The sequence below is a fragment of the Bicyclus anynana genome, chromosome 3 (assembly GCF_947172395.1).
Source record: "Bicyclus anynana chromosome 3, ilBicAnyn1.1, whole genome shotgun sequence".
In the NCBI taxonomy this organism is placed as follows: domain Eukaryota; kingdom Metazoa; phylum Arthropoda; class Insecta; order Lepidoptera; family Nymphalidae; genus Bicyclus; species Bicyclus anynana.
Window position 1 is genome coordinate 16310703 of NC_069085.1, and position 27103 is coordinate 16337805.

The 27103-nt window shown below is 36.8% G+C and overlaps 1 protein-coding gene and 2 non-coding genes across 3 annotated transcripts in view; all 3 read right to left on the reverse strand.

The window, feature by feature from the left end:
* Window positions 1–5944: 5944 nt before the first annotated feature.
* On the reverse strand, window positions 5945–6016 carry Trnaq-uug (transfer RNA glutamine (anticodon UUG)). The gene has a single exon. It is a non-coding gene; the product is annotated as a tRNA-Gln (tRNA).
* Window positions 6017–7825: 1809 nt separating this feature from the next.
* Trnaq-uug (transfer RNA glutamine (anticodon UUG)) lies at window positions 7826–7897 on the reverse strand. Its single transcript has one exon. It is a non-coding gene; the product is annotated as a tRNA-Gln (tRNA).
* Window positions 7898–15168: 7271 nt separating this feature from the next.
* LOC112048732 (zinc finger protein Gfi-1) overlaps window positions 15169–27103 on the reverse strand; it is an 82334-nt gene continuing 70399 nt past the window's right edge. Inside the window, exons 5-6 of the mRNA XM_052891213.1 lie at window positions 18319–18576; window positions 15169–17516 (exon numbers count right to left, since the gene is read on the reverse strand). Coding sequence (XP_052747173.1) covers window positions 17431–17516; window positions 18319–18576 — 344 coding nt within the window. The 3' untranslated portion in view covers window positions 15169–17430. The remainder of the gene's footprint in view (window positions 17517–18318; window positions 18577–27103) is intronic.

Genomic DNA, 27103 nt, shown 5'->3' on the forward strand with positions numbered 1-27103 from the left:
TAACCTAAACTGAAAAGCAAAAAATAACATCTTAGGTTAATTTTTGAGTTGGAAGTCGGTTGAATTTTTTTATTAAAATTTTTATTTTTTAATTTTTAGTGTTAGCACACCTACTGAGTGTGAACTGACTGTCCTCCGTCTTCATCACCAGACCCCATGCAGTCACAATCCATATGGGTGGAAAGTTCTCATCAATATAAAATTTATCAAGTCCAAACACAAGGTAGCTACTGTGAACCGTCGAGGAGTTCCCTTTACTCTCCTTCATCTTCATCACCAGACCTCTAATACAGTCATAACCTATCCAGGTGGATAGTTCTCATCAATACAAATTTATCAAGTCCAAACACAAGGTAGCTACTGTGAACCGTCGAGGAGTTCTCTTCACTGTCCTTCGTCTTCATCATCAGACCCTTAATACAGTCACAACCCATCTAGGTGGAAAGTTCTCATCAAAACAAATAAATTAAGCCCAAACAAAAGGTACCTGCTGTAAATCGTTGACGAGTTCCATCGTCTGTGTATCGGCTCCATCATCAGACCAACTCCAGACCTTCATAAAATTGTAGTGATTTAAAATACCTTATGGAAACACTAACAAACGCACTAGCCGTCTCTACGATTTTCAAAAGTTCCCCTCGATTTCTCCAGGATGCCATCATCAGATCCTGACATGAAAAAAATGGGACTACCCTGGAATCAAACCCTTCACAACAAAAAAAGAATTTTCAAAATCGGTCCACAAATGACGGAATTATCCCTGGACATACATAAAAAAAAAAAACATACATACAGCCGAACGTAGAACCTCCTCCTTTTTAGAAGTCGGTTAAAAATTAGATGCATCGATATAACAAAGCGAGAGCCTGTTAGACTAGACTTTGTCCTTTTGTAAAACTGAAAGTTTGTCAGACCAACTATCTACTTCAGGAAGTCCATCTGGCTTCGGCTGTGTTCTAAGATGACAAAACAAGCACGTTTATTCAATATTATACATCCATACATTGAAGGTTTGTTTCGGTAAATAATGTTCCTTCAGTTTTACATAACAATGCGCTGTCTGTCAATTGGCTATTGTCAAATGCTTGCCTATACACATTTGCACTACATCCAAACTCATTACCACAAGTAATTTGTAAGTATAGTATGGTACTACGGAGTCTAGATTATTGTGGTTTCGTGAGAGGTTACAAAGATCCAGGGCCTCAATTGCTTGATCTTTATATTATTGGGATGATAATATCAGGAATCATGTTGTCGTGGTAACCCTTTACCCATAAACTTAAATCTTTAACGGTGATTTTTTGAAGTGATACATATCGTCTTATACTGCATGACTACTTATTAATCTGTGCGATCACAGTGTATCATCAACATCAATACCAGCCGATGTTCATAACTCTCTACTAAGGATTTCCAAAAACACCTTGACCTTGAGCCGGCCATTCCGGCACCATGGTATCCCAACGCGCATTAATGTAGTTAACTTGTCATTAAAAAAATACAGCGATAATAATAGTATTACAGTAGATTTAGAAAGAGTGATGAAATATGGTAATTTAGAAATTCAAAACGATATCGATAAAGCGCTCGTGGCACATCACTACGTACATCGTAACTCACGAAAACTCTAAACGGATTCGGCGTCTCAACTAAGCGACAGTTTTAAAGTAACTCCGCCCCTAACTTGATTCCGATGCGTCGCGAACTCACCGGTCGTGCCATCTTTATGTAAATTCGGCAAAGTTAACTTTGCGAGCGCTGAACGTGAAATTACACTTTGCAGACGTTACAAAACTCGTTTATTGGCTGCAGAGGAAAAATTGCCGGAGCGCGCGCCTCAGGAATTTCATCTTATCGGTCGCGTGACGGTTTTTTTAATGTCAAAGCATGTGTTAGTTTACATACGAGTATTTTTTATGCATTCAAATTTTTAAATTGTTAGGTAATACATACACATACAATATAAATATTGTTTTTATTCTGTTTTAAAAGTAGCCACGATTAGATCAATCAATCAATCAATCAATCAATCAATCAATCAATTTATTTATTTGCAGATACATGCATTATTTATAAAGGTGGTCGGTAGATGTAGATGGTAAATGTATCTTGCCAATTAGGCATGCAAATTATTTATTAAATATTTAATGATTCAAATGACAATTTCACCATTTAAAATTTACATCTTTACAATTAAAATATGTATGAAAATAACTATAATATCAAGTTAAATACTAATTTACACTGTAGAATGCCTGTTGAGTTAGGTATTTATATAAATTATTTTTAAAGCAATTTATATTCTTTTCTTTCCTAATTTGATGTTTGATTACGAAGACAGATTTATGCGTTTGCGTATTTATTAACGTTCAAAATCATCATTTTACAATTCGTTAGATTTACAATATTTTGCTGACAGACAGACAGACTATATTCAGCTAGAAGGAAGAATGTATGAAGTTAGATTAATTTTAATGAAAAAAATTAAATGAAAATTACGAAAACCTTGCACATAGGTGTACTATGTCTTTTTTATTGTTTTCTTTGTTATTGTTTTTCTTTTGTGCAATAAAGTGAATATCTATACTTCTATACTAATATATACAGATGAAGAGTTTGTTTGTTTGATTGATTGAACTCGCTAATCTCAGGAACCACTGGTCTGATTTGAAAAATTCTTTCAGTGTTAGATAGCCCATTTATCGAGGAAAGCTATAGGCTATATATATATATATATATATATATATATATATATATATATATATATATATATATAGTATAGTTACAAGAATAAAGCCTACATAATGTTACTTTGCAAATAACTAACCATGTAGTATAAATTCTCCATAGAAATCTCTCATCATTTTAAATAGGCATCGCGAAACCATCCGACGATTCAAATGAATTAAGCAAAACTCTTATTCAGCAAAAACCCGTAAAACCAAGAGATCACGTCGTCTAGCTTTTAGCGAAACGCGTTGATACAAAGGACTCGCAGACGTACTCCGGGCATCTCCATTTTGCTTTCTCAAGACACTACGTATGCACTTAACAAGTCACCCTTATGCCATTAAAAATAAAGTCGAAAATCCATTGGCCTAAACGTGAACCACTGCTAAGAGAAAACGGATGTTACTTTGAGTGGAATAAGAATTTCTATCCATAATCATATATTGCTCTATTCGGAATTGAGAAAGGTTTCTTGCTATTCAAAATTCAACACTATAATTATGTACTTAAGGTTCGTTTTTGACTAATATGTGAAACCAGGGTTGTCACAGACTTATTTATCCTTGGGAATGTGAAAGTAGACAAAAAGTTTTCCTTCAGTATAGGAATTTTTATTTACTGTGCAAACTATTAATATAATCTATTATGGGTAGATACTGTACTGTAGTGTAGGTAATAAAGTTTTCACAAAATCAGCATAAAATGAACTGGAACATAAAGTTGAGCAGATGATAAAAAAAATCAGTATGTTCTCAATAATCTAAAAATTTTCATGTGGTTGGAGAACAACTTAACAAAAAATAATGTAGTTTTGAGGTGGACACTTGGACAGTCAGTGGCCTGCACTTCATAGATTCATTAATGCACTGCTTACCCTGAGTACAGAAGTATGTTATTAATGTAAGGTACCCTAAGTAGAAATGTTGTGCACACTTCGGAGTGGGTTAACACTAACATTTAAAATTCAAAATTTAATTATTATTTTAATTACCTAGGCCTATTTTACAAGCACTTTTGAAAGGACAAGTTATGTCATGATTTAATGGTGGTAATTAAAGTCGAAAACTTTGAATTAAAGTTAAGCTCCGAGAAGAGCCCATAATGGTAAGTAGTAATTAAAGTCGAAAAATAAAGTTACGAGGGTCTCAAATGCGCCTTGGTCTGAGAAAAGCACAAAACAAAGTCAGCCATGATTTGTTTACCACCATTTATTTATATATTCGTTATTTATTGAGAATACACAGATTAAAAATATAATTACGTATTACAATCTTATCTAGGACTACTTAATTCTTGGTGTTGAATTGCACTGTTGATTGTGTACTTACACAATCGAATAGTGCAATTCAACACCAAGTTGTATATCATTTTAATCATTAACACTCTAATAAGCTTGCGGTTAATAAAAACTTTGAACATTTTGAGAGACATGGCTTCAAAGAGAGAGTTTATTATAAAAACGTATGCAATTACCCTAAGTAGAAATACTAATTTTTTAAGCCCAAAACCATTTTTTTAACCATACTGGTTACAGGTTTTAGAAACAAATGGCGTATGGTGCGCATGATTACCAATGCTCCTTGGTACAACAAAAATGATCGCCTGCATCGTGAGCTAAAAATGAAAACTACAAAGACAGAAGTTGCACACTCAATGAAAACATACCAAAAGCGTATTCGTAAACATCCAAATCAACTTGCAAGGAACCTAATGATGAAGAAACCTGATACAACTTTCAAAAGGCTCAAGAGACCGAGCACCACAAGATGTCATGAAATAGACACTACATATATTTGGGCAAATCACTGGATTTCGCGCCAAACACGCTAATTCAAATACTTAAAATCCCGCTGAATGTCTCACGACAGATTGCAGGAATAATGAGAGACTAAATAAATAAAAAAAAATACTGGTTACAAAAAATTTGACCCACCGACCAAATTAGTTGAATTCAGACAGCCATTCGTCGATGAATGATCACGGTTACGCTTATACAAAGTGTCGACAACCCTAGCTCAGGTGCGACAAAATTGCGGCGACGACAAGGTACAATTTGAATAAATTTGATAGCGGCGCTATTGTGGAAGGGTGATATCGGAAAGTGATATCGTGATGAAATTGGACCGACTGGATTATAAGCCTTTCATATAGAATTGGCTTCGTGGTTTCATCTCAATGTGACAGCCCATTTATTTTATTTTTACCTGTGACGTCACTTCTATATAAAATAATCACATATTATACTACAGCCTGTCTTGACGCGTACTGTTTACTAACAAACCAATTGAAAATGATGGTATATCATCACTAATTATTTCACACCTAATATTTAATATAATTAACTTGTTATTAAATTAATGAAAATAAATTTGATTAATAAGCTTATAACGATTAAATATGGTTAATATATTTTATATAACATTACATAACTTAAAATAAATAAGTTATGAAATGAAATTCGTTTTCTAACTTCATTTCTAATTTCTTTGTTAGTAAACAATACTTATCAAGAAAGGCTGTAGGCGGTCTTTTATTTTTTTATGTCTAACTATGCAAATATCCTGTGTTCTGATTAGTAAAACGGGCGCGGATCGAACCCTAGACCAGGTCTTGAGGTCAGATGTAAATGTGTAATACCGTAAGTAATGCTATTGATTAGGTACTTCACACCAAAAAATTTACCAGTCTACCTACTACTTATATGTAAGTATCTAATAATCAAATCAAATCTATATCTATGGAGTCCCAAAGTTGAATGGTGACCCCCTATAGGTTGTCGTTACACAAGTATGGAACGACAACATTGTGCGAAGTACATGGTTGCCTTTGGATGCTGGCGGCTCAAGGCTGTGGTGTTCGAAAGTCCTTACAAGAGAGACAAGAGGCGGCCTCCGTTAGCGCAGTACAATGCGTGGTGGATTTACAAGACATAGGTTGGGTTCGATCCCCGGCTGGACTGATTGAGGTTATCTCAATTGGTCTGACTGGTGAACAAAAAAAGATAGACTGGCGGTCGATGATGATAAATGATAGATTATTTAATAATCAATTTAGATACTATACGCTTTAGTATAAAAAAAATATTCAAATAATTACACAGACTTAATATCATTTACACACATTTACAAACTAGGCAGCCATATTCTTCTGATTAGTAAATGTGTGTTTACTTTAATTTGCAACGCTATAAAATTCCATCAATTAAAAAGTCAGGTTCCACCGAGATTTGAACTCGGATCGCTGGATTCAAAGTCCAGAGTGCTAACCATTACACCATGGAACCGCGTATCTAATTCGCCAAAATCAAGTATAAGACTAAACCTTTCACTCGCATAAAAAGTTCGATGACGTCATATGGCAAAGTGCAAAGTGAAAGGAAGACGTTGGAAATGTTGCCAATATATCGAAAGTTCGCAGGTCGTGGTCTAGCTAGTGGTAACTTAGTGATTAAGCCATTAACAAATGGCCTGACCTATACTTACATTTAGGATCTTACGAATAACTAAGATCCGGCTGCTCAGAGACTGCGTTTCTGACAGTTGTCAGTGTCACCTTTTTATATTTGTTAATTAAATAATAATGAATACATTTTTGTGAGTTAGCATAATTATTCAATTTTTCATTTTGTTACTCGTTATTAAGGTAAAATATCTCATTGACATTGATAGGTGTTAATTGCATGCATTTAATTATTAAATTGGTTCGCTTCGCAACAATTATAGACAAAAAGATTTAAATATGCGTATGGTTGACTTATGTTGTATGTATAAATTGCCACAATGCTATAGGTACGTTTAAATTGTACAAAAAAAAAATTAAAAAAAATTCACCCGACTTCCAACTCAAAAATTACCCTAAACTAAAAAGCAAAAAATAACATCTTACCTATGTGCTACCTTCTGATCAGTTTGAAGACGGTGCCAATCCGGTGTCGTGTTTTAATTCAAGCCGTTTATATTACTAAATTTCTGTGGTTCTTTCAGTAACGGAAGAATCTCCTCCTTTTTGGAAGTCGGTTAAAAATTTTAAAGTCAGGTTTGTACTGAATCTTCAAGGTAGGCAATTCTTTTTTCCATTTACGAAGTGCACACCACTAGCCATAATATTCAGAATAAAATAGACTTTGGCAACACATCGTCCTATGTTAGCGTGCTGTGAAAAGTGAAGCTCTTATGGCCCCTGTGATGCAAATAGCTATTATGGTTTTCACTTGTTCTACTTAAAATGGGCCAACATTAAAAAGACAAATGCTAAGAAAAACATGTCCAGTACATTCGTCTCGTGGCCGAAGCAGGATTACCGTAAATTGGGGGCGAAATCTTCGCGAATCTCGCGGGGGGCGCAATCATCGTCCGCCGAACTGCGCATCTATTATTCACAATACTGATTGCGTACGAGCACACGTGGGTGATGCTGAATTATATATGAGCGGCGATTCTGACCGGACAAGGGACGGACTGGACTGCGCAATAAAAGTCCACTTCTTTTTCTTCGTTTCTGGGTCTTTTCTAGACTTGGTAGGCCTAGGTCACTTGGTGCTGGTCCTAGCTCAAAAAGGAGCCGGTTGTCATTGGGAATGGTCTGTGCAATAAAAGACCACTTCTTCTGCTTCTTTCGTGGGCTCCTTTCGTACTTGGATGTTGGGTTTTGTGCGTAGGTCACTTGGTGCTGGAGTCGCTTTAGATGCTTGGCAGGTCTCCCTTGGCTCCCAACTCAAAGGTTGTCATTGGGACTGGCGTGTGCCATAAAAGTCCACTTCGTTTTCTTCGTTCCTGGGTCTTTTCCGCACTTGGCCACTATGTTAGGCGTAGGTCACTTGGTGCTGGATCTGGCTTTAGATGCTTGGACTTGACTCAAAGAGGAGCAGGTTGTCATTGGGACTGGCCTGTGCAATAAAAGACCACTTCTTCTGCTTCGTTCGTGGGCTCCTGTCGTACTTGGATGTTGGGCTTTGTGCGTACAGTCTCGGGATCGAACCCATGACCCGGCTCCTTTTCAGTGGTGGTTTACTCAACGAGATTGTACTTGCAGATAAATCACAAGTCTTTCATATAAAAATATTAGCTTGATAAATTTCAATGTCCAAAACTTCAGGTTCCACCGAGATTTGAACTCGGATCGCTGGATTCAAAGTCCAGAGTGCTAACCATTACACCATGGAACCGCGTGTTGTCTCAACGCAATTCATTGCATACTTTCTCTTGAAGCGACAAACGCAGAAGGCTTTGCGTCATACCTACAACACGTATTACAGCTGTGCAAAGAGAATAAATTTAATAATAAACACTACTTCGTGCGCTATTGCATGGTGCGGGTGACAGTTCGTTTCACTATTTAAAGTTTGTCGGGATCACGATAATAGTACGTATTATGAACGTCGTAGACAACTGTCACCCGCACCATGCTACAGCGCACATAGTAAGAGTAACTTACTAACTGCCTCGTTGGTCCAGTGATTAGTTTATGTGGTTTCTTATCAAGTTGTCCTGGGTTCTAGTCCTGTCTAAAGCTGTGGAAGCTTTTTTTCTTTTGAGAATTTTTCAGTAACTGTGTGAAAATTATTGGACCTCGGAGAGAACGTTAAACTGTGTTGCCTTTCATTATTATCAGTAATTGTTACAAGATTAAACATTATCATCCCGCCATCTTAGAGCAGCGTGGTGAATTTAAGCTCCATATCCTTTCTCCTATAAGAAGGTAGGAATAAACATAGGAAGAAAGAAGAAGAAGAAGGGATAGAAAAAAAGAAAAATTAAGTTAGAATACACATTACAGAGACAAAAAGCAATAATTAAAATGAGTTACAATTAGCGAGATATGATTGTAGAAGAATTTCACTCAGCATCTGGCTGTGTCCATCCGCGTTTCTTTCGTCGAGCCATTGAAATGCCATATGGACGGTATAATGTAAAACATCTACATAATTTATGAATATTTATTTATATTTCTGCACGTATAAATAACAAGCAGAGAAGTGTTCATAAATAAGCACTTGAATAAACAAAGATAATTTGATAAATACCCCTAGATATAATTATTGAATAGCCGTGATAGCCCAGTGGACATGACCTCTGCCTCCGCTTCCGGAGGCTGTAAGCTCGAATCCGGTCCAGAGCATGCGCCTGCAACTTTTCAGTTGTGTGCATTTTAAGAAATTAAATATCACGTGTCTCAAACGGTGAAGGAAAACATCGTGAGGAAACCTGCATACTAGAGAATTTTCTTAATTCTCTGCGTGTGTGAAGTCTGTCAATCCGCATTGGGCCAGCGTGGTGGACTATTGGCCTAACCCTTCTCATTCTGAGAGGAGACTCGAGCTCAGTAGTGAGACGAATATGGGTTGATAATGACAATAATTATTGAAAAGTTAACTTACCCTAAGTTGCTTAGACGTTTTGGATTAAGAAGTTATTGTTTTCTCATTTTAGTTTTAATAGTGTTCTTAGATAATATTATGATCATCATCTCCTTACCCTTATCCCACTTAAGTGAAGTCGGAAAAATATGTCAATCTTTTCCATTCGTCTCTATTACTCGTCAACTCATCGTCGTCATCAACCCATATTCGGCTCACTGCTGAGCTCGAGTCTCCTCTCAGAATGAGAGGGGTTAGGCCAATAGTCCACCACGCTGGCCCAATGCGGATTGGCAGACTTCACACACGCAGAGAATTAAGATAATTCTCTGGTATGTAGGTTTCCTCACGATGTTTTCCTTCACCGATTGAGACACGTGATATTTAATTTCTTAAAATGCACACAACTGAAAAGTTGGAGGTGCATGCCCCGGACCGGATTCGAACCCACACCCTCCGGAATCAGAGACAGAGGTCATATCCACTGGGCTATCACGGCTCTTACAACTCATCATCCACTCCTTTTACACACACGTCCTCTTTCACACAATCCAACCATCTCTTCTTTGGCCTTCCTCTCCTCTTATGCCCTTCCACTTGCACATTCAACATTTTTCTAGTAATATGACTTTCCTCCCTACGCATTAGATGTCCATACCAAGCTAACCTTCTACTCCTCAATTTTTCTGCCACTGGCGCCACCTTCAGACTTCCTCTTATTTACTAATTCCTTATTTTATCTCTAAAGTCTAAAGTATTCAACACCTGTATCTTACCATGCCTACCCTATGGTTGCCAAACCTGGGGTCTGACTGAGAAAAATATTATGAAACTGAAAACATGCCAAAATAATCTAGAAAGAAGCATGCTTTATATAAAAAAACAAGACAAAGTCAGACTCTCTACTATCCGAAGCAAGACCAAGGTCAGAGATGTGGCAGTAACAATTAAGAAGCTTAAGTGGAAGTGGACAGGACACTTCATGCGTGATAAAAGGGATAAGTGGACCAGGGATGTGACAGAGTGGTTTCCTAGGATAGGAAAAAGGAAAAGAGGTCGCCCCTGCCAAAGATGGGAGGATGACCTCAGTCAGACAGCAGGAGACACATGGAGAAGGAAAGCAAGAGATAGAGAACTATGGAAGTGTCTGGAGGAGGCCTATGCCCAAGGGCAAGCTGAAGAAAAGAATCAGTGTCAATGATATATTACAATAATATTATGTATATAAAATTCAGTAAATAAAGGCTTTTATTATTATTATTATTTTATCTATTCTTGTCACACCACACATCCATCTCAACATACGCATTTCGTTCACATGCATTCGTTTACTATCCGTCCCTTTCACCGCCCAACAGGTCTTACAACCGTTTTCTATATTTTACCGTATATTTTGTTTTGTTTATTTTAGATAATATAATAATTATTTTAAAGTTTCTTGTATCAGAATGCGTGCCTGTCGCAACAATGCGTGGCCGGGCCAATACGCAGCAGTGCGTGATAACAGGCGTTTAGCGTCCGCCGCGCTCCCCCGGGACAGCGGCCCGGTTTATTGCCAAATCCAACTGGGTTTTTGTTGCTTTTATACTTCCCCTTGAACCGCGACTTCGTTCGCTTGTAACTACTGTTATAGGTATGTTTTACCTACTGTCCTACTAATCTATACTAATATTATAAAGCTGAAGAGTTTGTTTGTTTGTTTGTACTGCGTTTTTCGACTTACCAAAATGATTCCCATACCGAAAAGGGAAATAAAAAAAACTTCTCAACTAATTTTCTAATCAACATCATTATCAACCCATATTCGGCTCACTGCTGAGCTCTAGTCTCCTCTTAGAATGAGAGGGGTTAGGCCAATAGTTCACCACGCTGGCCCAATGCGGATTGACAGACTTACAACACGCAGAAAATTCTCTGGTATGCAGGTTTCCTCACGATGTTTTTCCTTCACCGTTTGAGACACGTGATATTTAATTTCTTAAAATGCTCACAACTGCAAAGTTGGAGGCGCATGCCCCGGACTGGATTCGAACCTACGCCCTCCGGAGTCGGAGGCAGAGGTCATATACACTGGGCTATCACGGATACAAGGCTATTAACTTTTAATATTCATGACTGATACATACTTACCTATAGATTTACCATTCGTTGAGACAGCAATCAAGTTAAAAATACGATACAATTATTCCATTAGCATTTTCCAATCACCTAACAATGATATCGATTAGCGATTTGATATTAATCGAATAGGTCCGATTCCGATGTTTGTCCGCTGCCGTGTTTGCTGTGTAATGATCGATTACTCATTAGATTAATGGTTCAATTTCACTACCTACCTATCTCGCTACCTAGCTAATCGTTTTCTAATCGCTACTTTCTGTCGACTTTAAAGAATGCTGGGTTGGGTTGATAAGTTTAATACGTTTAAAAGTCCTGTTATAAATTAAAGTTTAGTTATAAAAGTTTATAATGGGAGGGGTAAGTATAATTTTTGAAAGCCGATGAACGTAGTCCCAATAGTATCGGATTTGTAGTCTTGGTACAATAGAGGCCCCAAAAGTACTACTACTCGCCCCATTTTTCTGCACCCACCATTTATAATGTACAATTTATTGGCTTTTGTATTATTTTCTTGGGGATAAATTGTTAATTTCACTTTTAAATTAAACAATGAAAACGGCACAAAAAAGAAGAAAGTGATCATCATCATCATCATCATCATATCAGCCGATGGACGTCCACTGCAGGACATAGGCCTTTTGTAGGGACTTCCAAACATCACGATACTGAGCCGCCTGCATCCAGCGAATCCCTGCGACTCGCTTGATGTCGTCAGTCCACCTGGTGGGGGGTCGGCCAACACTGCGCTTACTAGTGCGGGGTCGCCATTCCAGCACTTTGGGACCCCAACGTCCATCGGCTCTTCGAACTATGTGCCCCGCCCATTGCCACTTCAGCTTCGCAACTCGTTGAGCTATGTCTGTGACTTTGGTTCTTCTGCGGATCTCCTCATTTCTGATTCGATCACGCAGAGATACTCCTAACATAGCTCGTTCCATCGCCCGCTGTGTGACTCTGAGCCTTCTTATGAGGCCCATAGTTTACGACCAAGTCTCGGAACCATAGGTCATCACTGGCAACACGCACTGTTCGAAGACTTTTGTCTTCAGGCACTGAGGAATTTCGGACGAAAAGATGTCGCGAAGCTTCTCGAATGCAGCCCAGCCGAGTTGGATTCGACGGTTCACCTCTTTCTCGAAATTGGACCTACCTAACTGGATCATATGTCCTAGGTATATGTATTCGTCTACAATTTCGAGTGCAGCGTTCTCAACTATATATAGTTGAAGAAAGTGATAAAATTAGTAAATATTGTAATTGGTGAAATTTCGTTATCATTTCTTATACCCACATTTTTTTGTCATGAATGATCTTCCCTAACATCTGGGCGTAATAGGGCTTATATCTACTGGGCCTTAGGGCTCAATATCTACTGGGCCTTAGGGCTCAATATCTACTGGGCCTTAGGGTAAATCCAACAACGTATTGCGTATGCTATCTTTGCATGCCTTACGTAGTATTGCTCTGTTACGATGCCTTAACATCCGTTTGCTGTATTATTGTTTCGACAACTAATTCATCATCATCAACTTGAGTCTTTTTAATAGCCCACAGTATGGATGGGCCATCCATACTCCATACACCAGAAGGCATTTTGGAGCTTATATTCACCGATACAACGCGCAGTGATAATTACCATTACACTGACCGGGACCTGTGGGTTAACGTGCTCTGTGAGATAGAGGTGTACCAACTTACTTACTAAACTTACCAATCTCTAGTGGTAAGTGATGATGCAGTTTAAGATGGAAGCGGGCTAACTTGTTAGGAGGAGGATGAAAATCCACACCCCTTTCGGTTTCTACACGGCATCGTACCGGAACGCTAAATCGCTTGGCGGTACGTCTTTGCCGGTAAGGTGGTAATCAGCCACGGCCGAAGCCTCCCACCAGCCAGACCTGGACAAATTAAGAAAATCTCAATCTGCCCAGCCGGGGATCGAACCCAGGACTTCCGTTTTGTAAATCCAAAGCGCAAACCACTGCGCCACGGAGGCCGTCAAAACCACAGTATCCACAAACATATTATCTTTTCAAGGCTAAACCGGTGAAACAATTTTGATGAATTTTGGTTCATGAAAATTAGAACTTGGAGCATGAATGTGGACTATTTTTTATCCCGGAAAAATTAATGCTAAGTTTTAGCGTCTTTGTTGTATACCTTCAAGGTGAATTCAAGAGTGAATAGGTATCTACTATAGCTTGGCAACTTCGTTCGTAACACTACCGATATTGCGGGGCGGGGGGCGTGTAGCGATGAATGAAAAACGCACGATTTCACTCCCGCGCAGTCTTTCCGCCCGTCGCCCGCATATCACGGGAGTGTTGTCAACAAACTTGCCATACTATAGGCAAGCACTCCAACTTAGACTGCATTACCGATTTCTGTCAGGCGTAGACGAAGTAAAAGTCTTTCTCTTTCTATCTTTCTTTCTTTCTTTAAAGTTGATTTTATTCGCCAGTATTTCTTTTTATACATAAACAGTTAGCTCTTGACTACCATTTCATCTGAAGGTGTTGATGCAATCTAAGATGGAAGGGGATAACTTATTAGAAGTTGAATAAAAATCTCCTTTCGGTTTCTATACGACATCGTACGAGAACGTTAAAACGCATAAATGTTAGTATGTCGGTTCTATAGATTTCTATTAAATCTATGGTTGGTTCCCTTTATTCTATTACTAGTTCAGCCGAGTGACGACCCTCTGTAATGTGAGAAGTCACTTCGCTCACAAATCTCGTTACTTACTCTGATGTTGACAATAATGAATTAATACCGATTATATGAAAGCGATGTCTATTTTTTGTATAGGCTACGAAATCAGTGGTAAAATTTACCCATGATTTGAACTCAGTACCTCCAGGGCACAGAGAGCCGTGATAGCCCAGTGGATATGACCTCTGCCTCCAAATCCGGAGGGTGTGGGTTCGAATCCGGTCCGGGGCATGCACCTCCAAATTTTCAGTTGTGTGCATTTTAAGAATTTCAATATCACGTGTCTCAAATGGTGAAGGAAAACATCGTGAGGAAACCTGCATACCAGAGAATTTTCTTAATTCTCTGCGTATGTGAAGTCTGCCAATCCGCATTGGGCCAGCGTGGTGGACTATTGGCCTAACCCCTCTCATTCTGAGAGGAGACTCGAGCTCAGCAGTGAGCCGAATATGGGTTGATGACGATACGACCGATTATATGAAAGCGATGTCTATTTTTGTATATCTGCTATATAGGCTATGAAATCAGTGGTAAAATTTACCCATGATTTGAACTCAGTACCTCCAGGGCTTGAAGTCATGTCGATTCTCTTTCTGCAATCGAAAACGCTTTAAAAATTAAAATAACGTATGTGAATAACATTTGCTTTCGATAGGTCACGTGATCAAGTTATCGATCAAATCTGTCATTGCTATTCATGTTTTTAGTTTTCAAAGTGTTAGCGTTTGTAGAAAGAGAATCGAAGTACCACATGGCTACAGCCGTGATAGCCCAGTGGATATGAACTCTGCCTCCGATTCCGGAGGGTGTGGTTTCAAATCCAGTCAGGGCAATGCACCTCCAACTTTTTAGTTGTGTGCATTTTATGAAATTAAATATAACGTGTCTCATACGGTGAAGGAAAAACATTGTGAGGAAACCTGCATAGCTGAGAATTTTCTTAATTCTCTGCGTGTGTGAAGTCTGCAAATCCACATTAGGCCAGCGTGGTGGACTATTGGCCTAGCCCCTCTAATTCTAAGAGTAGACTCAAGCTCAGCCTGATGATGATGACATGGCTATAAGTCCAGGAGGTCCTGAGTTCAAATCATGGGTCATGCTATGCAATCAGTGGTCAATTTTAAGCCACAGACTATATTGAAAACACTTAGGGAGTTTAAAAGGTGAAATAAATCAAAACGACTATATAAAATACATCATTATATATTTAAGTGACAGTTACTTAAACAATAAAAGTTACAATGATTGCACGTTCGTCTTTGGGTTTTGTTTACACTTACACAATCTTTTACAATATTTACACAAATTACACAATAACATTGTACTAAATTTGTTTTAAAATCTCGATACATTAAATATTTATATATTCTAAATATACATTTATATTACATACAAACATCTTATAATTAAAACAATGAAGAAATTACGGAACGAACATTGAAATGATTTACAATTGTAAATATTATAAATTTACTTAGTTATTTTTAAATAGTTATAGATATCGTTGATTGTAACAAAACAAATATTTTTTGAACTACTAAACTGAAGCTTTTTTTATTGATAATGTATAACCATAACTAACTAGTTCCACAAATTTTGAATGTTTGTTTAGATTTATGTACTAAGAGTGATTAAATTGACACATTAATTCTTGATACATTATTTATTTTAGTCACAATAAAATAAAGTATATCGTATACAATTTTACGTATAAAACTCAAATAGTTTATAGTTGGTAAAATTTATTTACAGTAATTGCCTATCTATTATTTTTGGCTTAAGGGATTTCACAATGTTCACTGTACAAATCAAAGAGACACAGTAACGTGGGCTTATTTACAAGCATATTTCGGCATTTTATTACAATTACATATAATACAATGATACATAATAAGTATATTCTGTAACTTTAGGTTACCTACGCTAATAGTGGCAAAGGAAAAATGTAAATATTACCTTAATATTTTCATTTATGGCATCAATAATAATTTACAGAAGCAATATATTTGGCTTATTAGAATTTTAAAAACTATTTAATTTTTTTATACAGGGATATTTCTGTCTAATTTCAAAATCTAAAAATAGATTTTTTTTGTCCAAAATCACTAAAATACCTACTTTTTTGTGAATTTATTTTGGAATGTTTTAAACAAACTCTATTCACTCGTATGTAAGTCAAAACTATTCTTTAGTTAATCTTTGGAATGATTAATATGGAATTTATGACGAAACTATTTTAACATTGGAATATTTTCCAAGTAAAAATTTAAATATTTATTATGGACCAAACATTACTCGGAATGCCATCTCCTTACATAATAATTGGAAATGTACAAAATAAAAATAAAAGTTACTTAAATACTTTTATAATCGTTTAATTTACGATGTGATAATTTTACCTTTCATGATCAGTTCAATCTTATGTCCAAAATTTTTAATTATAAATAGTAAATGATAACAATAAACTGCAAGTGCTTTAACACTGAGATCAATAACTCACATAAAATTTTCAAAATAATTTACGACTTTTTTATAATTTACATTATTATCTAAATGGAACATTTTACATTTCTAAAAAGGATTCAGAAAATTATAGAGAAACTAAATTAATTACATTATTATGTTTTTTAGACTAAGTCTTTGGTTAACGTAATACCCATGCTTCATAATATAATAATAAAAAAAAAATCCGACGAATTGATAACCTCCACCTTTTTTTGAAGTCGGTTAAAAAATTAAATAAGTTCACTGGTTTAATTAATTAACAAAATAAACTAAAATGATACATGGTTTTGACCAAACTAATAACATTAAAATAAAATATTTATGAAGTTTACACAAAATTTACACGACTCAAAACTATTTTTATATAATGTAATGCTAGTGTAAACTTTGTACTTAAACATAAAATCCACTAAATCAGACTAGTGTCTTTGGTATTACATTCTTATATTTTTATTAAGTTGGGATAATTATCATATTTTAGCTTACAAGTGGTTTGGAATGGCACTTAACTCACCAGGGCCACCACCATGTAGTCAAGTTACACATGACTTAATATAAGCTTCAATAACTCAACGCTAAAGCGATCGGAACTCGGACTCATCGCCGAGGGGTTGTAGTTCCATCCCCTTCCCATTGGACTATTGTCGCACACACTCCTAATACGGTCTTTTCCGACTAGCTGGAGGGAATGGAGATATTGGTCACATTTAAAAATATGGCAAATATTTTTTCTGTTTCTAAAAATGCTAAAGTACTAAAATCTTTGATTGATAGGTTGACCACGTGACATCGATTGTAATGCGCATAAATGTATGAGTTTTTGAAACGATAACGTTTGTAGAAACAGAATTCATGTGTAACTTGGCTAGGCCCTCAGTTTTTGTAAGGTATCACAAAATACATTACACCCGTAGTACGATCTAAACGTTATCAAGGTGTTACAAACACTTACAATAAGAGTAGATAATGCCTTAGCGCCAGGGCGCGAAGGCAGTTGAGGTTCAGGAGGGGAGCGGTTGGAGGGGGGGCACTGCACTGCTCATTCTGTAGTCAGGCTGACGAAGATCGGGGTGCGGGGGACGCATATCTGTTGAAGAAATACATAATTAGAAAAGGGTTATCCTGCTTTTATTCTTTTTTAAATCCTTAATGCTTAAAACATACGGATGTTTCTTTGTTTTCAAACCTAAGACTCAATTTTACTGTGGATATTGTCACTAACAACAACAACAACACTAACATTTTGCAATATATTTAAATCCTCTTGTGGAATCTATAGATCTGAATGTTATTTAAACGGGTACATACCACGATAAAACGACGAGATTTTTAATGTCGATATTTCGACCCAGTTGCATGGATCGTGGTCACGACGGAACTAAAGTTGCGAGATGAGAAGTGAAGTCAGCTGTTAGGGGCAGAATCGATCTACCCTCTTTCTCATTCTTTTTTTTTATCAACCTCGTCGTTTTATCGTGGTATGTACCCGTTTAAATAACATTCATAATGAACAACCACGAAATAAGTTTAAAATCATTAGTAATATAGATCTGAAGGTCGGTCTTAAAAGGAAAATTGGTCGGTCCGTGTCCAAAAATTCCCATTAGTCGTAAATAATCACCAGTTGATTTTGCAACTGGTGATTATTTACGACTAGCTACCACTCGTCATCTCTTACATACAAACCTAATTATATTATTCAATTAATAGAGCAAGAGCTTTAATTTTTCCTTCTATAAAAAATATTATTTGTCAAAAATAAGCGGCGATTATTTCCGTGTAGCTACCACTCGTCAACTGTTACTTTATTCCTCCATATTAAAGCAGCTAGTTGATTTTAGACTTTAAATCCATTAATAGACAATCCATGAGGAATTTATAATTCTCACCTATCCGATCTCCGACATGCATTTCAGGAGGATGCATTCCATGCACGTCAGTATGCGGTGGTTGCATATGCTGTGGCGGCCTCAAATCCGCATGCTGCGTCTCCCGATGACGTCGCAAGTCCACTTTCCTCTGGAAGGCCCGCCCGCATAAGTCACAGGCGAACGGCTTGAAGCCGGTGTGCTTGCGCGAATGGGTGATCAGGTTGGAGCTCTGACTGAATGCCTTGCCGCATACTTGACATTTGTGAGGTTTTTCGCCTGTAGACAAAAGAAACCAATTTGAAAATTGGATACTTCATACAATAGACAAAAAAATCATCTATGTACATTTTTTAGTTATATTCATTAAACGTAGACACCAAATATATCTATCAAATGTATCTATATACAGACACCAAATATATCTATATACAATTAAATAAAAGCGAAAGACCATTCCAAAAACCGCTAGACGTATACAAAGATCAAATGTGGCATGGAGTTCATAGTAAGCAGGCGTCTACTAAGAACGTTTTAAAAGTATTGCGACAGGGCCGGACTAAGGAGCCCCAAGGGCAGACTACGTCGCGGATATCTGCTTGTCTCGTTTAAAAAATGTACGGTCTAACTTGCCTAAACTTCATATTTTTATTGGTTTTAACGATGCTATTAAAATGAGCACAGTTGCCATTAAAGTCGAGAAGACAAAATAATAATATTATATCATCACCATCATCATACACAACCCATACACACTGATCACTGAGTCTCCTCTCAGAATGAGAGGGTTCAGGCTGATAGTCCACCACGCCTAAAGTCAATTGGCAGACTTCACACACGCAGAGAATCAAGAAAATTCTCAGGAGCAGGTTTCCTCACGATGTTTTTGCTCGACTGTTTGAGACACATGACTTATTCCGGATCCAAACCTTTATCCTCCGAATCGAAGGCAGAGGGCATATCACGGCTCTAATGATATAAACAGGTTGTGTAGGGTAGATATAAGAAAACGCCAATCCGTGATAACAGAGTATATTGTTCAGTATGCACAGATACACAGTTACATAAAGTACAAGGTAACAAATCACTTTCCTACGTCCCTACTGAAGCATCGGAGACGACTGCAGTGGCTATCTATCTCCTAGCTTATAGTGAGTGACGAAATCTAGCTAAAGCCTATGTTCCTAGTTGTAGGCGCGAGAGCAGACTGCAGCGGCTATCGTACTCTGTTGCCTTTACTTCGACTATACTGGCGACTGCAGAGAGCTATCTACCAGTACGGCCGCTAACTGGCTACTGCCTTCCGCGGCTCAGTGCGCCCGCTTATATAGGATGTCGTCCCATTGTTTCCTTTATGACGCGTAGCGGGGACGGTGCGAGTGAAACAGATAGTTAGTGTGCGAGCGGGAAAGTATTCGAGGCCGCAACGCCGTGCGCTTGCTACAATTGTAATATTTTCGCTTTACATTTCACTGCATAAAAGGAATATAAACTACATAATACTATAAACAAGCGATATTACATAAACAATTTATGTATATCAAAGCTCCACAAGGAGTAAAACTATCATAATCATAGTATCACGACTCCGCATGATATGGTCGCTATGTAATCTGAGTCTCGGATATCAGAGTATCGATCCTCTGACACGTGAGGCTGAGTGAGGATGAGCCCGTCTTCACTCAGTAGGGTTGCTGAATGCTGATTAAGTTATAAAAAATGCACACGCAAATGTAATTTTGCTTGCGGTTAAAATTTAAAAATTAAATTAATTTATACTTCGCATGGTACAATTATTACTATTATATTTTTTTCAATGTTAATACAAAAAAATAATTAATAACAATCTTCCTTTATTTAGCAGTTTTACAATGGTCATTTAATATTTTACACAAATTACACATTGTGTAAACTTTGTAAAACATATGAGACAAATTGCGATCGTTAATATCAGAAGTACCTGCTCGTATGTACTTGTACCTACTGTAATAATTATAGATCAATCATTAAGATGTAGGTATTATTAAGTAGGTAGTAGGAATCATTACGAAAATAGTTAAACGTCATGTTTAGCTGGGACATTTTACTGGGAATATAAAATTATAAACTGTTTAATAATTTGTATAAAATAATCACATAAATTATTCAACATCCTGTATCAAATAATTCGTCATTGTTTTTAAAAATTAAAAGAAATCTCGTCCACGTGAATATGAATGTGCGGATATCGCACGTCCGCGTATTAATACACGCCCGTAATCTCTGCCAAGTCCGGCCCCGCATTACGGATTCGCACTCCACAGTCAGGCTATACAAATTATAGACATATAAAGACAGCCTACACAAATTAAACATGTACACAATGTCTGCTCAAACGTTAACATTGCAAAACTAAAAGCAATACAAATAAACACGTTTCTATGCGGATATCGCACGTCCGCGTATTAATACACGCCCGTAATCTCTGCCAAGTCCGGCCCTGCATTACGGATTCGCACTCTGCAGTCAGGCTTTATAAATTATAGACAGCCTACACAAATTAAACGTGTAAGGGCTTTATATATCTATAATTTGTATAGCAGTCAGGCTATACAAATTATAGATATATAGAGCCTACACACATAAAATGTGTAAGTCCACAGTGTCAGATCAAACGTTAATATTGTAAGACTAATAAAAGCGACACACATAAACACAATTTTAACACAGACTTAGTATTTTTTCGATAGAGTTATGTCCACGTGTGGCAGCCCTGAATATGCGGATATCGCACGTCCGCGTATTAATACACGCCCGTAATCTCTGCCAAGTCCGGCCCCGCATTACGGATTCGCCGCGCACTCCGCAGCCGGACTACAAAAATTTATAGAGCGTTATATCCGCGACCATTACCAGTTTATGTATCGTGATTCCACGATGAGGAATTTAATATCGCCCCTTTTGTTCTGGATTTCTTTAGCTTCTTCAGATCGTAATACTTTGCGCGTGTTCGTTAAAATTATAGGCCTTTGTGAACGACTTCGGCCGGAATTCGATCATTTTTCTGATAACAAAAGCATTGTATTTTTCATTTCCCTGACACAAGACATGAAAGGACTTTCATAAAACCATTCATTCTCTATATCTACTGTTCCAAATTGTTTTTAAATCAAAATTTTAATCAAAATCGGTTTAGCATTGTGATAAAAATACATCAGAGTTATACATTTATAATATTAATAATACGATTTTTTTTTATAAAGATAAGGTTGCATTAAAATAATCATAAAGGCTTTTTATTGAATCATTAAACCTGTAATCAAAATCAATCGAACATTAACAACGTTTTCTTTGAAAAGCGATTGATTTAGAGAAAGCTTTTCGTTCCAATTTTAAACTAGCAAACTTTGGTAATTTATTTCAAGATTTATTCATTGGTAATCGATAACTAACCAATATGTGTGTAGTGTAATAAATACATAATACAAATCAGCGCAATATGTGGCTGAATAGGTACATAACAATACAGTAATCAACAGGAAAATGGCGAAGGACCAATGCGGGCGCGACGTGCTATCGCGAGAACAAATCACGGCTCCGAATACCGATACCTAGCAATTAGGTGCTGCATTTCGAAAAAGGGCCGCGGAGTCCGTCAATCAAGGGGTCCGGCGACCGGCGACTTCATTAGAGCGACTGAGGTCGCCTCACTGGTTCGTATCCCCGTCTCTGTTTCACATCAGTGTCGCGTTGGGAGACCAATTTATATCCGTCGTGCCATTGGCCGTGATTGCGGCGGCTCCACCCCAGCGTCGCATAGCAACGGGAGGGGGGTCCCCCTCCCCACGACCCCCCCACCCCGTTATGGATCGCAATTTTCCTTTGAATTGGAAATCAGAGTTCGCAGCCCTCGTTAGTCGTCCATCTTTGAGAGCAGATTTTTAGTGAAGATGTTCCTTTTGCGAGCTTTCAGCTTTCGTTCGGTTCGTTTCGTCTGTTGAGGGAAGTATTTCTTTTTGCGTAACTTGTAATGGTTGTTTTTGAGTTGGTAATTTGAAGGTAGACTGGGAACTCTGTAACGTTGCGTAGAACTTTAATAAAATGTTTTCGCATCACTTGCAAAGAAAGTAATGTAAGTCAATAATTTCTTTTTTCTTTTGTTTCTCAGTATAATATGGTATAGAGTATAGACGTATAAGTATAGTTTGTAGTAAGTAGTTGCTCGTTAATCCGCATTGAAGCAGAATGGTGGGTTAATACCCACTTTGGAGCTCATACTGCAAATCCTCTGGAGGATCTCCTGTTCCCTTAGTTAGCGATTAAACAGGCTGATTATAATGATTATGATGTACTAATTTGATTTGATAGTTTAAGTTTTATATGTAGCAGAGTGTTCTCTAAAGAACATAGGTATATGTATGAAACTGCCTTTGTGGTTAAATCTTTACCCGCAAGTTTAGAAACCGGTAAAACATGTTAAGTCGTCGGTACTTTAAGTTTGATCTCTCTAAATAGCTAGATTCAGGGGATAGAAAATTACTTGTTTTTGCGAGTGCACAAGTGTATATGTATACACTCGTGCACTATAACACCGTTTTCATAGACGGCTACTAGATTTCATAAGAGCTGTAATATTATATGAACGTTATATAACAGTTTCATGATCAATGCTTTATACGTTTCTATCATCGATATAGAATAAGTCTCTCTGCCGCATACACTGTCGCTCTCAGACACTATTCTGTATTTATATATTGTCAAACGAATTAATAATTTACACAAAATGACGTCTAAAGAGACCAGAGACAATATCGCGGCCGCGGTTGAACCATAAACAAAACAAAGCAGCCATTACCGCAAGTTGTAACGCTCGTAAGTCCACCAAGTGCGTAAAATCTTCGAGTCCCGAGACTTAACAGTGTAATTACAGGCGCGGAGGGGTGCGTTTAAATTGTGTTCTCGGTCCTTGCGACCCCGGAGCGAAGAACGATGTATTTAATTGTTGAGAGTTTCTGACTGCTTAGGGTAGGTTTGTATCTACTTACCTACTGTAATTCTTTAATATTCTTTTGATACATTTATGGATAAATAAGGTTTTGTGAACTTTGTGACTGTATGACTTTGTGAGTTTCTACTTTACGAGTAAGTACTTACTGTGGTTTTTAACCGACTTCTACTTTCGGAGGAGGTTCTACTTTCGGCTGTATGACCGTATGTTTTTTTATTATACTTTATCGACAGTGATTTTATTTTGTATCTTCCAGATGACATTTAAATATATTGTTGAAACCTGTTTTAGTATAAAGGAGTATTAAGCATAAATTATGTGATTCATTATTTTACAATGATATAATATTCGCGCTTCTCTCATTAGAATATGCCGTTAGAAACATGAGCAAAAAGTCTCTTCAGACGTAAAAAATAGTTCTATCCATTTCATTACATCGATATTTAAAAAAAACTCTCCTATTTATTTCTTTAAACTTTTCATCTCTTCCATGTTAAATTTTTATTACATAAAACATTTATATGTGCAGTTTATTCGATCATTAGTATTGGAATCTGAGGAGTTCGATCGAATTTAGTTGAAAAAATATTATTGCGTTTAAGTATTTTTCATTAAACGTTAGATTTTCATCTCTTCCATGCGCAGTTACGGGTTATGGGCACATAAACTATGAAGCGAGCTACAATAGTCTGGAAGTTTCACAGATTTTTATAGGATCTCGTAATCAAGAGACATAACCGTTAGGATTCTGTTGTTTATTGCGAGTGGTGACGTCTATATTGCGTCTATTCTCTTTTTCGGGGTTCGCACATCGTAGAGGAAAAACGGAATGTATACATCGTTTTGTTTGTCTGACATACACACAGGTTAAGTACCTGTGTGTATGCCAGACAATCTGTGCATCTTTCGGAGTCGCGTTCTTTCTAATTCTAGTTCTAGTTCTAGTGTTTAGTTGAAGTTATTGTAACTCGGCATTATGAAGGCTGGGTCAAACTTTCCCGTGCATTTTTGGTTTGTTTACAATTTTAAAAACTATTCATATGACGTTGGCGTTTTTCGAGCTTTTGGGTGCTTCTACACTGTCTATTACTAGTTTCACTTATTTATTCACGCTAACTTAATCCAGTAAACTACGTATCTACATAAGGAATCCAAGCGACTTTTATGTAAGATTTTCCGATGTTTCCTAGAACGCCACCAGATTGTACCAGAAACAAACAAGCAATCAACTTTTGCAGAAATTGATAATGAGATAGAGAGATAAATAAAATATTGCTCGATCAGATAACAAAAATGCCAAAAAACCTTAGTTCAATTTAAATATCCATTTAATTTTAATTTTTGACACAACTGGAAAATATTTGTGTGATGAGCATGGGTGTTTTCCAGTGTCTGTGTGTATTTATACGTTATATAAGTATTTATATGTAGTATATAATTGTATATTAATATTATAATATCAACTATCTTAGCACCCATAACACAAGCTACTCTGTATGCTTACTTTGGGGCTAGATAGTGATGTGTATTGTTTAAGTATATTTATTTATATTTTTATTTATTTAGTGTTTCAAAATAAAGTGAATTATAGTTTTAGACCTCGTTAATACAGTATAGTAGCGTACCATTAGAGGAGCGTTCAAATATACAGTATCTCCGTGCATCAGAGAACCAGAAGTGCTGGTTGTGATTGAACGAAGCCGCGCGCGCTATAACCATAAATCCCGGATATACGGAACCCGGAAAAAATTCTGGGCCGGACTGGTTTTAAACTTAACAGTTGTAGGAATATTATTATATTTTTAATTCCTGTATTACTTCCTGTACTTCTTTCTGGATGAAAACTATTCTATTGTATTTTCTTTATGTATTTTTATTTTACTTCTTATACTCTTTTTCTGGATGAAAAATATATTATTGTATTTTCTATAAGGTACTATGAACAAAGTTATAGGCATCTAAATAGTTTCTGACTAGGACTTACGAGTATATCTGACTTTAATGCTAATTTTCGAGCTGCTGATCTTTTTCATTCATGATAAAATTTTCTGAAACTATGCGTAAATAAAAAAATAGGCGAGTCAATGAAAACATAAAACAAGCATATTCCACAAGTCATCAGAAACAGCTCCGATTTTGATGTTTTTTTTTTTAAATCAAACTTAAAAAAATGTTATCAAAATGGGGCCTGTTCTTGAGGAGTTCGAGGGAAAATGCTCTATTGATTCCATTAAAATGAGAGGAATAATAGCCATGCAAAAATAACAGTCAGATCAGATTGCCCCAAATCATAGCCCTCGCCGAGGCCGTAAACTAGAGATTGCCAATAAAAGAGACATTAATATAATGAGATTACCAAATTCGGCCACCGCTCGTCTGCGCATCGTCACATGGATTTTATCGCGACGTAAATTAAATAAACTTCGTGTTGAGGGAACTGATTCTCTATGACATTGTAATCATGACAATGATATTTAAAAACTTACATTTCATATTATATGAACTGGAAGCTTCTAATTGATGGAACTTAAGTACTCGTTACCTTATGAAAAAATATTATAATTATACAGTAATTATCCAATAAAAATATTATAATTATCTTCAATCTAAATAGAGATTAACCTGTTGCAGTTTTATTGTTAGTCAAAGTTAAAAATTAATATATTTTGAGTTTGAAATTTTTTGAATTTTTGTGATATAGACTAGTTTGTACAATAAAGTCCATTGTTTTCATAAAGTTTAATTAACAGATTTGGCAACTGGGTCAAATTTGAATGTACAGACAAATTCTTATTAATATTATTATATACTCATATACTCGAATGTGTATGTACCCAGTGTTTTTGAATAGCAGTAGCTGTTTATTTTTTTTTTATTTTATTGTTTACAGGGTAGCCCTTGACTACAAGCTCTCCTGATGGTAAGTGAGTGACTTGTAAGGAGGAGGATGAAAATCCACCCGTTTCAGTTTCTACACGGCATCGTACCGGAACGGTAAATCGCTTGGCGGTACGTCTTTACCGGTAGGGTGGTAACTAGCCACGGCTAAAGCCTTCCACCAGCCAGACCTGGACCAATTAAGAAAATCTCAATCTGCCCAGCCGGGGATCGAACCCAGGACCTCCGTCTTGTAAATCCTCTGCGCCACAGAGGTCGTCAAAGTTGTTTAAGCATTTGTTCAAATAATTATACAATCATAAGTGTTATTGTTGATAACAAATTTACAACGCATCTAAGTAGGTAATTCGCAAGTAAACTGTACTTTTAAAAATATAAAAAATAACTTACGAAAATAAAATCAAGTCCGTCCCTGGCCTCATCTGCACAGTATCACGTGGATTTTTATGGCGACGTGCTTTTGCGGGCCTGAATTAAATATCACCCCCCCACTTAAAGTGCTGCCGAGAAAGATTTTGCGAAATATGGGTTCTGGGGAGCGGGGAAATTAAAAATATGCGTATATTTTGTTTTTTTTTTCAAGCTTACGCTGCTTGCGCTGCGTAAACGGTTACAGTTTCGCAAAAATCATGTATGACAGAATTGTTCCCGTTTAAAAGTCCTAAAAAAAAGTCTGCAATAGTGCCCGCGGGATTTGTGAAAAATTGAAATCCACGCGGACGAAGTCGAGGGCATCCGCTAGTATGTGATACGTAACTGAGCTGTTAGGTTATACTGTGGTAGTACGGTGTACCTACTAGCTACCTTTACTATTTGAACTTCAAGGTAGTATGATTGTATTTCGATCTTATAAGAGTATATATTTTTTTTTATTCTTAACAAGTTACCCCTTGATGGTAAGTGACGATGCAATCTAAGATT